The following is an 11,158-nucleotide window of genomic DNA, read 5'->3' as shown; positions in this document are numbered from 1 at the left end:
CAGCACTTTCACAGAAGGGGACTGTCCCAGATCTTTACTGTTCAATATCATTGTTTCGCTTCACAGTGTTTCAAGCACCAGCGTTTCCATGTATTGGTTTCAAATAACCCTTTATATATATTTATTTATATATATATTTATATATAATTTATATCAAAACTGATAGTACAGAGTATAACTGGAGGAAGAACTGAACTTAAAGGATATGCTGAAAAAGAGGATGGAGTTTGTGAATGCAATAAATAAAGCCCCCTTCCCCTGCCCTCCCCCCCCCCACTCCAAAAACAAAAGGTTGTAATGTTCATGGAAAATTGTGCACAGCAGATATTATAAAAAAGTAGATTCAGGAGCACATCCAATTATAAATGATTGTTAGGAAAATCATATAAAACAATGGAATACATAAAAGTGTCAAGAGTAATCGTCAGGGTGCGAAATTCCTTGGTGGCCAGATGCCCATGGCAAGCAGAAATTATCCTGGTTGCATCAGTAAGAGGTCGATGTCCAAGAAAGTGTATGTTCAAGCACAGAAGAGGCTCTCCAGGATTTAAACAGCATGGGCAGGTGGAGTGTTTGAATTTCATACCCTGATTCATAGTTTTCCACAACTCCATGTGCAATTTTCAGAAAGATTCATCGTTGACTGCTGACATGTCCCCCTTGGGTGTGGAGGAGCGGGACGAGCCCTTGTCTGTGCTCTCAGAGCCAGAGCTGCTCTGATTCTGTTGTTCTGATCCTGCACTGGAGGTCACTGTAGATGAGGATGTGGAAGAGGAGCGAGTCTTTTCTTTAAAGTCTGTGATAATCACTGTGACGTTCCCCACTGTGACTGCCAGCTGCTGTGCAGTACTTCTGTCCACATTTTTCAGTCTGGGTCTAAAAAAAGAACAGAAGAGGGGAGAAGGAAAGGTTTGTTAGGAACAGTGTTTGAGACAAAACCTTCTGCATCAGCAGCTCGCTTGCACAGGCAGGTCTCGGACATTTGGAAGAGAATGCAGCACCGCCCCATGCTTGGAGCTGTGCGGAGCACGCAAAGGACTCAGCAGGCTTTTTGCTCCTGCGGTAGTACAGTCTGTGTGGGTTGTAGCAGGAGCATGTTCATGCCTAAGGGGGAAGGGCTGCCTGGCAGAGCTCTGCCAAGAGGATGGGAAGGTTAAAGAGGTACCCTCAACCCTATTCTGACAGCTGTGGGGACAGGAGCCATAGAAATCCTCAGGATCCCCTCCCCACAGGGCAGATGAAAGAACTGTTATCTGAATTCTCCATCTCATCACGTGCCCTGATATAATGAGACAAGGCTGTGACTTTGCAATACAAAACCACATGAAAGCATTTGAACATGGCTCTTTCATTCCCATATGGAAACTCTGCAGCTGCAAGCAAGTTGGGCACTGGGACAACCTGGCTTTCCTGCTCAGTTGTTCCCAATTTATATGAATGAGATGCCCAACCAGCCCGCATATGAAACAGCTCAAAATGCTCCCTCCTGAACAAGGCTGTTGGAAGTAAAACCCTGAGCATTCAATTCTAGTTTTCAGTTAGCTCTTTCCCCATTAGGAGACAACACAGAGAGCAGAGCGCATTGGTATTTATAGCTCAGGATTATCTCAGTAATTTGCGTGCTGTGCTATCATGCAATTAGTAAACCGGCTAATAAGGAACTGGGCTGTGCACAGAGACTGACATCCGCGTATGCTTTCAAGGCTCTGATACAAATATACAATGAAATGAATTAAAGGCCAACTTGAACGAGGAAGTACCGAAGGTGGTCTAACGACTTATCTCTAGCTACTGGAAGACAAAGTTTCTTCTGTGACTAATTTCTTTGCAAATATCTAGTTGATCTAATAAAAGATATCACCTCTTCCACAAGTTTTGATTCCTTTTGCCTCTAGACAAACATGACTACTACAACCTGGATACCTTCTGTGACTATCTGCATTTTTACAATCAACTCCTCCCCCTTGCAACCAAGGATATGACAGGCAGTGGAAAATTCCCAAGCAGGGTAATTACTGAGGTTATTCTCCAGGTCACTGGGAAGTTGCCTTCTTAAGAGATATGGGGGAAGATGGGTTAATTCAAGACCAAGCCCCAGCTTCTAGACAAGCAGGTATCAGAATGAGCCTGCCATTTCTTGTCTGCTTGTAGCTCATTTTAAGCTAGCTCAGAACAGCAAAGATAGGAAAGAAAAATGATCTTTTCTTTTCCCAGCCTATTCATGGGAGGAACCTGCAGATGATCTTTCTAAGGCTGCCTCTTCCAAGCGATGATCCTTTAAGAAACACTGGGAAGCTGCACTAGGACTATCAGCCTGCGGAAAATAGTGATGGACTGAAAGTTTCTGAGGGCAAATAATAACATTCTTGCAAATCCTCCGAGATGCTCTTATTCCAAAGTAGTAGCTATACAGGTAACCCATGAAGCAATGTTCTTATTCACTGCATTTATAATATTTATTTAAAACGTGCTTAAAATTTTCCTGGACTGAGCTAAAACAGCCATGGAATAACCTTGTTTCTATTTACCATTTATTCCCTTTCCACTAAGTAACTCCATTCTTCAAAGCTGTTGTTACTCTCAGTAAATTTGAATACCAAGTCCTACACCCACATGCCTGTGTGCTGTCTACCCATACGTACAAGAGTGTGTGAAATTTTCACATATAACCACAGACTTAGATGAAGTGATTAACGTCACCCAGTTTGTGGAGGAGGAGAAAGGCCAAGTAGCTCAGCATAACCGGGGGTTTCAGCAGTTCTTAGGCATAGGCTCAGCAGCCTGAGCATGCCCAACATCACTACGGTAAGCATGCCAGGAAGTGTAGTAAGTTTATATATTTTTCTGCCCCAAGCCCCAAGTTCCTCTAGGAAACCCAGCTCTTCCTGTAATTTTACTGGCCTGTTTGTTTCTCTCATGCTCAGGAACAGCTAAAAATCCTGGCCTGGATTATCTCCCTGTCCACACTCTTCTCCTCTTGGTGATCTCAAATGCATTTCTACAGAGGAAGACAAACCAACCTAATATGAAAGAGCTTTGCAATGCATACATTTCGATTTCCTAGCTTAAAATGCATGAGCAATGAGAAATGTCCTTCAAGATCCACCTCAGAATAGAGACTCCCCCTCAGTTATATGACAAGATATGGTTGACTAATGAAATTAAATGTACAGCTGAATTTTCATACAAACGCTGAAATTGGAAAATACACCATTTGCCATTACACGTCTGGGGGTTGCTTTAATGGTGCAGGAGAGACCCAGTTTTGTAACTGCTGGGGTTTCTGGCTCCTCAATGCTGGGGAAAACTTCTACATACTTCAGCACATCAACAGCTGCTCATTTGCTACCAGCAGTTAATCCATCATGCAGGTATGGGATAGAAGTTCGGACTAAGGCCACAGTCAGCAGAAGCATGTGGCCATGTTCCTGCCACAAGCACAGCTGAAAGGTGGTAGCGATCAGAGGAGCACTAGCACAGACTGACTGGCCCATGGGGAGTACAGAAGGTCCGAGTCTCTTGAACACTTGGAATTTACAATGGCCCTTAAACGTGCTGCAAGGGGGGAGCACTGTCCCCACAAGTATCTGGTATTTTCTACAGAGCCTAGTACAGTGGGAGCACTGCACCTTAACAGCATGCTGCAGGCTTTACATTAACAAGAAGTAACAACTGGAGACAAAAGACCATCCTGCCACCCCCTTGGACAAATGCCCCAAGACCCACACAGATTTCTCAGAATTTGAGAGGGTTAGTTCCCAGCTTGCTAAAAAATGGTTGAGAGATCTGAACAAGGACAAAGACTGAATAAATGATAAAGTGTTTCTATACAAATAAAAGCTATTTAAAAAGGGACCTGGGGTTGATGAACCTCACTGACAGCCAGGAGCTGAAGCTGCAACAAGAAAACCAGGGTTAGAGCAGCAAAAGTGTTAAAACTATCAAAATTGCAGGTAGGAAGCTGCTGTATCACCAAAGCTGGGTAAGGTCCTAGGTCAGACCTGACAACCTTCGAAAACTATTTTGGTATAATAAAATCTTGCCATGATGCACAGAATAGATTAGAATAGCCCCACAGTGACTGAACAATCCTGCTAAGAAGTTCACCCAACCTAGGTCACTCGTTATAGATATATAAAACCTAACCATTTAATGATAGCTGACTGGCAAGGCATGTCAAAAACCTCCTATGACCAAGATCACTGAATATTGCTGCAACACATTTATACAGTAAAGACACAAATCCTCGAGAGAAGAAAGGCAGCGCTCGTCAATAGTTAACTCAATCTTTTAAGTCAAGTAGAGCAAATGGAGTCTTCACTAGTTCTGCAGTTTAAGTGAGCCAAAGCACCAAACGTGTGAAGAATAGCTAGGATTGGCAAACATTTGCTTTCTTATAGCTTAGGAATTTCCAATATAGTAGCAATTCTGTTGAATTGTGTAATATTAGCATCCATATGCAGCGGACTGGAGACCTTGTTTAACCAAACTTAATACCAGAGTAGTACACAACCCATTAGTTTCAGTTACACATTTTCCACAAACCACAGCAATTCAGCTAAGTTTCATGACAAGACATTGTAGAGTGCAATTCACATGCACACGTAGACAACACACACGCCATCAAGTTCCAGTGAGATTTAGGTGTCCAAACTTTGTGGTCAAATCCTGCTTTCATGACCTCTATAATTTCAAGTTGTTACAAGGCCAGAATTTGGCCTCCAAGATTAGTAACTGCTGATTTTGAGAAATAAGGAGTAAGACTTCATATTTAAAAAAAAAAAATGTGTCAACCACTGAGGGCAAGATTGGACCCTAGCACACAGGTCAACTGCCATCCAACTTACCTATTTCAACCATCCACTTTACCTTGAGGCAAAGGGATAGAAAGTTCCCCCTGTTCAGGCAAGATCTCCTACGGTCCTTAAAAGCATACATTCAAAAACAAATTCTCCAGATAACCGAAGTGCTTGTATTAAAGGGCAAGGCTCCCGGAGAACATAACATGCCCACGTCTCACGTTGTTATTGAGTATGAGGGAAAGAAGATGTGAAGAAGCTAACAGGTGACAATTTAAACACTGCTTAATACTGATTTTTTTTACACCGCAGTTTGGCAGCCAAACAACTGCCACCCCGACCGAATTCTGACTCCTTTATTAGAGGGCAAGAACCAAGCAGCTATTAATGATTATTTGCACTACTTGAAGCTGCTCTTTCCAGAAATGTTCATGTGCATAGGCACTACTGATGCCCTCACCACACTCATTCTGTGGGGAAGTACAAATACTCTGTTTCCAGGTCTGTTAATTCAGTTTTTACAAAACTACCAGTTGGGACCTTTCCATTCAATTCAGTTTTGATGTTTCATTAGTGAGAGACGTCAAGAACAGTAGCTACAGCAGCTGATTCTGTAAGAGTTACCTTGAAGTGTGATTTGAGTCGCTGGTCTTTGTTGTTGTATTCCCAGACTGTATACTGTTTGCTTCACTAGGAGGATCTTTCACAATATCTGACTTTGGTCTGCAAAAGGAAAAAGAGAGAAAATATAACAGCAGGTTTCTGGCTGAATAATGTACAGGACTGCCTGACAACATCACTACTTAAAGCTTCAGCAGAGAAGAGCTCTGCGTCTTACTAGTCTGCCCTTGTCACTTACTTAGTCTTCTTGGTGTTGTTCTTCTTTGTAACACTTGGACTGATTTCTTTTTCCTTGTCAGGTTTTTCTTTGTCTTGCTTTTCCACTTTCTCTTTCTTTTCCTTTTTAGGTGGTGGTGGGGTCGCATATTGCTGAGCAACTTGTTGTGCCACCAACTGTGAGTTTATTCTAGGCTTTCTATAATGAGAAAAAAAATACCCACTATCAATTATTTAATAAAGAATATGTCATTTTAAATGCAACAAACACCATTACAATCTATCCATCAATCAAAGAAGAATATTTTCCTCTAGGCGCAGGGTATATTTTCCCCCTTAATACCTGCAAGCAGGACATTTTCAGACTAAACAGCTAACACTCCTACAAACTGGAGTTACATTGGTAATCCCATACTTTGTTAATCATTTTCAATATTCCTAACAAACGTAATGCTCCTTTTCTTCCACAGGCTTCATAAATTTAGTCTTTATACTTGGGAGACAATAGTGAATGACAGTTTTCCAAGTTGCCAGTGCTGGGTTTTGTTTTGTTTTTAGTATATCAACTGGACATTGGTAGCATGTTGCACACAGAAAATGAAATCAGAGGATTATGTGCTCTGCTTAAGCTAAGTTTCCAAAAAAATTCTACATGTGTGAAGCGGCAGACTTGCAATTCAAGAACAACAAAAGGTAACTAAGGGTTGTTCTGTTCCAAAGGCTGAGATTACAATTCACTGCACAGAACAAATGGGACATTCACAGAGCCTTGAAGACTCTCGTCTGCGCCAGTCTCTAACTGGTACGCCCTCAGTGCCAGTCTGGAAACTCCAACCAGCGCTCAGTTATCTATACAATGTATATTCACAGTTACACAAAAAAAACAAAGAAAAGAAAAGAAAGGATGCTCTTCCTGGAAAATAGTGACACCCTCAAACAACTCAGCTAGATGCAGGAGGGGTGGTGTTCATGCTCTTGCAGGCTTGCTCTAAAAGCAGAGCTAAGTCTAAAGCGGCTTGCTGCTGCTGCCCAATAAGTGGCAAAACCAGGTAAAGTGATATCCCTAGTTGCTGCTGTGACCAGCAGCAGCAGCACTGGATTTCTTAGGTAGGTAATGCTGTTCATACGGCAGATGGTGGGCAGAGAGAAAACACAAGAACAAAATTTATAAAAAAGTTAGTCAGGGAGGGAAAATTGAAAGAGAAACAATGTAAACAAGCTCTTTGTTCAATAGATTTCTATTGCAAACTATTGTCTGAAGTAGAATGATCTCTCAGCACATAATTCACTGGTTCTGCAGTCTCACTAGAAATGCACACACTCATATCTTCTGTAATCCTCATCCAAGCTGTTATCACCTTGAACTTCCTCCTGTTTGGCCCGAGCCTCCTACTAACGAAGCAGTTCACAGAATATTTTTACAGCACTACTTCCAATTTTTAAAACTCTAGAAATAGCAGGACTTCAAAGCTGGCTTGTGATGGAATTAGAAGAATCCAGGCCCTCTGGATCCTACGCTTCAGAAGTTGGACGCCAACCACACTATAAAATGCGTTAATGCTGTAACCATCTCTCCACGAATCTCTGCGATATTGTTGATCCCCAAACTGGTTACAGTGAAGATCCAATGCTACATATGGCCTGCCTGGACCATGACAGGAGTATTGCAATTAAGCAATCCTTGGCCAAACACTATTATACTATTTGAACGGACATGGTCTTTGTCTGTCTAACACTGTCGCTAGAACGTGCAAGCCTAGTAATTCCAGTTCCAAAGCTCGGAAACAAAGTAAGCATGAACCCCCTGACAAACTGTTAACATGCAATATCTACAGTGCCTACACTCGAAGGACTAACAAAGGGTAGGTCTACAGTACGATCAAGGGTCCAACTGCAGGCTGTGCATTCATATCAAAGCAGTTTTAAAAACTCACTAGCTTGGGTACCATTAATCGCTGGCAGCACAGTCCTAGCAGAAGCTCTGTTTAGATTGGCCACCCCAAGTATTTAATTAGGGCAGCAAACAAATCTTGATGCTGCAGCTACCAACCCCTATGCTAGCCGGTCTAAAGCACCAGCTACACTCATGCCTCTGACGACAACGTAGACATACCCACAGGAACATTAAATCACCAGGTGTCCCTGTTTAAATAATGCCAGGCTACTGATTAGTCCGCTCTTCAGAATGTCAGTTCTTTGGCTTCACTCAATATTATGTGGCAGTAAAACCAAGACAGTTAAAAGATACCTACTGTGAATGGTGGTAGGTGCTTTCACAGAGTAATAAGTCTGCTGCATAAACTTACTTTGGGAATAGAAAAAGCACCACACTAAGGACTGCTACTGAATGTCATCCTTGTAAGACCAGAAATTAAATCAAAAACTAGTTGAAAAGCTGCTTAGTGGTTTCCTGGTTCTTTGGTGGAGAAAGACAATACTATCTGCCAATAAAACCTTTACATTGATCAATGATGCATGCAGACAACAGAAGCAGCACAACAAACAGTTCCTATTGCCATCACGTGAAGGTCTGTGCAACTAAAAAAGCCTCTCAGTAAACAAGGGAAGAGATTTTGCTGGTAATTCCTGTGCTTATATTAAAGCAAGTTTCAGCGGTTCTGCTTAATTACAAAACACACTATTTGGTCCAGTCTGCCTACTCAATAAGTTATAATCATGTTTGTAACTGGCTTGAACCAGGCATGTTGCACCTAAATTCTTCAAACACATGCTTACAGCCTAATCCAGTTTATAACATGGCTGTATTCACTTCTGAAGTGAATACAGATAATATGAATTCAACTGCTCCTCATGCTGCATTTTGAACTCCTTAACAGTTAGGATTTTAGAGATAAAGTGAAGGCAAAGCTGTGTCAAGTGCTGCATGGCTTTGGTTACCAGGAAATTTAAACAAACGTTCTCTTGCACACCAGACAATGAAGTTGTAATGTAAGCATAATTGTCCTTGAAAGCTTTTTTCTGTATAATGGTTGCTAAGACAGCGTACATTAAGAAAGCTTCTTTGACAGAAGACCATTTTACCAATGAATCATCCATCTTCAAAAATGTTCCCCCTGGAGGAATCAAGGGTAAATGGGATTAAGGGTAAATCTACTGAACTATTTTGTTGTTTTTAAATGGAAGATTGGGGGCAGTTTCACTTCTGTATGTTTTATAGATATGATCCTACAGCTTGACTGCATAGCAGGTAGTGGACATAAAACATGACACACAGAACTATTCAGCTGGTATAAAAACGGGAGATTTTACTAGACGAATAAATGCAGCCAGTCACACAAAAAGCTCGCTAAAATAGCAGAGATGATCGTGAAATGCAACCTGTTGATCTTTTAAACTTCCAGGAATAGTAGAATTTTGCAACTTTTCCTTGTCACCAGTTTATACAGTTGGATAAAAAAAAACTGAACAGTCACACATTATTGCTTGATCTTCATATCATCTGTCCTAAAAAGACCACACAACAAAGGAAGAGAGTTGACAAATCATTGGAGAAAGGGGGAAGATGCTGTCTCCCTGTATGACTGACCTGACTGCTTGAAGCTGCTTTTTCTGCAGTGACATAAACTTTAAATTATTTGCTGTTTTATATAACGAGTTAGATCAGAAACTCTTACCATTTGTGCTCGTGCATTTTGTCTAACCAAGTGATACATCAAGGATCCAGACTACCAATGTGAGGCATGCCTCAAATAAGGTGATCTACTTCCCAGACTTTTGATTTGCTCCTTATGATGGTAGCCAGGTGTGGAACTCTGCTACAACTTTAATGACTGGGGAACTGATAATAATATACTATATTTACAACCTTCCCAACCCACACTTTCTGCCAAAGTCTGGACTGCTGCACTTCCCAGTAAAATATAAAACTCCTTTAAAAAGGGGCAATATCAACCTGGGGGGTGGGAAATCACATTTGCATTTGAAAATACGCTTACTCGTAACTTCAAAAGATGCCATAAACTGAAATAAAAATCCCCACAGAAAATGGGGATGGGGCAGATTAAACATTTCCCCTGCTTGTTTACTAGAAAGCACCATCTATTTGGTGTTGCAGCCTCCAGGCTGGTCAGGGACATAACTCTTGCAGTGCTCCACCAATCTCACGTGCCGCCTCTACTCCACAAGAAAGTGAAAACTGCAGCGGAAATCTGAAATTGTGTGCGTAGAAAAAGGGGGAGCAGCAGGCAAAGGCTGGGAGGGGTAAGGGAAGAGACCTGCCTGGGAGAAGAGACTAAATAATTTTTAAAATGGCATTCCATAGTTTAAAGGGACTATCATTTATTTGGACTTCTAGCAAATTTGGGGAGAAGGGGAGAAAAATGCTCAAGCGAGGAGGACCAAACCTACTGAAAAAGAAAAAAAACCCCATTGATTAGGGAGCTGTTGATACTCAAGCTACAATAAGCAGGAGCCCTTTAACACTAAGAAAAAACAAGTTAAAAAAAAAAAAATCAAATGCACTGCTAACCACACTGCTCAATATAGACGGCTTTTGCAATGTCCAGGTCTGTAATATAGCTGGTTGGCTTCTAAGCCTTATAAATTCTCTCCAACAGCAGATCTTTTCCACAGAGACAACTCAATATTTTTTTAAAATAGTTAATGTACACCTGCTGTAGAGACCTAAGCCAGATGGCACTCTCCATACAATATTCTGGGTCCTTCTGCCTCCATGACTTCACATAGCAAGCTGAAGTTAGGCTATTTCCAAAACAGGCCATTCTCTACCAGAATTACAAGCCCCTTTTCTATACTGGTGTAGTCTATTAAGTTTTTTCCATGTCAGAGGACTTGGTACTAGGTTCTCACTATAACAGTAATAGAAAAAGCTTGCTTTCCAGGCGTCCCAAAGAAGGGTATGCATTCAGCATATTCTCTGATGAGTGCAACTGCTCAGACTTTGAAAGGAAAATGAAAGGATGAAGATTTTGGGAGGGGGACAGTGGTGATAGGGCTAGGCCATACTTCCCCTTGGAATACAGTGAATTAATCTATTGCAGAGCACTGGGCCACCACAGTACAGAAGGATCCCTCTGCATTAGTTTAATACCCCACTGTGTTCCAAATCTTTCTGGACATTTTACATTCAAGATCTACAAAAAGCAGACTACTTTAAACACAAATATTCTGTTATTCTCAAATAAGGTTGCATGAAGGGAGAACAACCCAAAGCAGAAATGTCTCTACTAGACTTGTGAACACTAGTAAGAAAGAAAATGGCCTCAGAAATGAAGATGAACCACTCTGGGGCCAAATCTTGCTGAGACAGAAAGGACACTGAGCTTTAATGGACCTTCAACAACCATTTGACTGCTGAAACCAAAGCAAAGCCAGCCTCCTCTCAAAATTTTGTGACTAAGACAGTGTCAAGGAAAATACACTAGTGGTTCAATAAGCTATCTGCAGTCTTTACTCAGACAAGCTTCCCAGCTACAAATGACATTTCTTCTACCAAGAAGGGCTAAATGAACTAGACAGAGTGCAAAACTAGCTATTTCTGG

The 11,158-nt window shown here is 41.5% G+C and overlaps 1 protein-coding gene across 1 annotated transcript; it reads right to left on the bottom strand.

Moving 5' to 3' along the window:
• Nucleotides 1–6: 6 nt before the first annotated feature.
• RYBP (RING1 and YY1 binding protein) lies at nucleotides 7–9,288 on the bottom strand. Its single transcript, XM_019504578.1, has 4 exons — nucleotides 9,272–9,288; nucleotides 5,659–5,859; nucleotides 5,424–5,522; nucleotides 7–876 (listed from the first exon to the last, which is right to left on the bottom strand). Exons 1-4 carry the CDS (start codon nucleotides 9,286–9,288, stop codon nucleotides 624–626), a joined length of 570 nt encoding a protein of 189 aa, XP_019360123.1. The 3' UTR covers nucleotides 7–623.
• Nucleotides 9,289–11,158: the final 1,870 nt, after the last annotated feature.

This window comes from Gavialis gangeticus, unplaced genomic scaffold, assembly GCF_001723915.1.
Source record: "Gavialis gangeticus isolate Ggan-Ray unplaced genomic scaffold, GavGan_comp1, whole genome shotgun sequence".
Taxonomy (NCBI): domain Eukaryota; kingdom Metazoa; phylum Chordata; order Crocodylia; family Gavialidae; genus Gavialis; species Gavialis gangeticus.
The sequence above is the reverse complement of the archived record's forward strand: the minus strand, read 5'-3'. Positions and strand labels throughout refer to the sequence as shown.

Excerpts from the sequence above, each read along its gene's own strand:
- RYBP (XM_019504578.1), bottom strand. Across the intron at positions 5,523-5,658 it reads AACAACACCAAGAAGACTAA|ACCAAAGTCAGATATTGTGA; the intron begins GTAAGTGACAAG and ends TTCCTTTTGCAG. Across the intron at positions 877-5,423 it reads GACTCAAATCACACTTCAAG|ACCCAGACTGAAAAATGTGG; the intron begins GTAACTCTTACA and ends TTCTTTTTTTAG.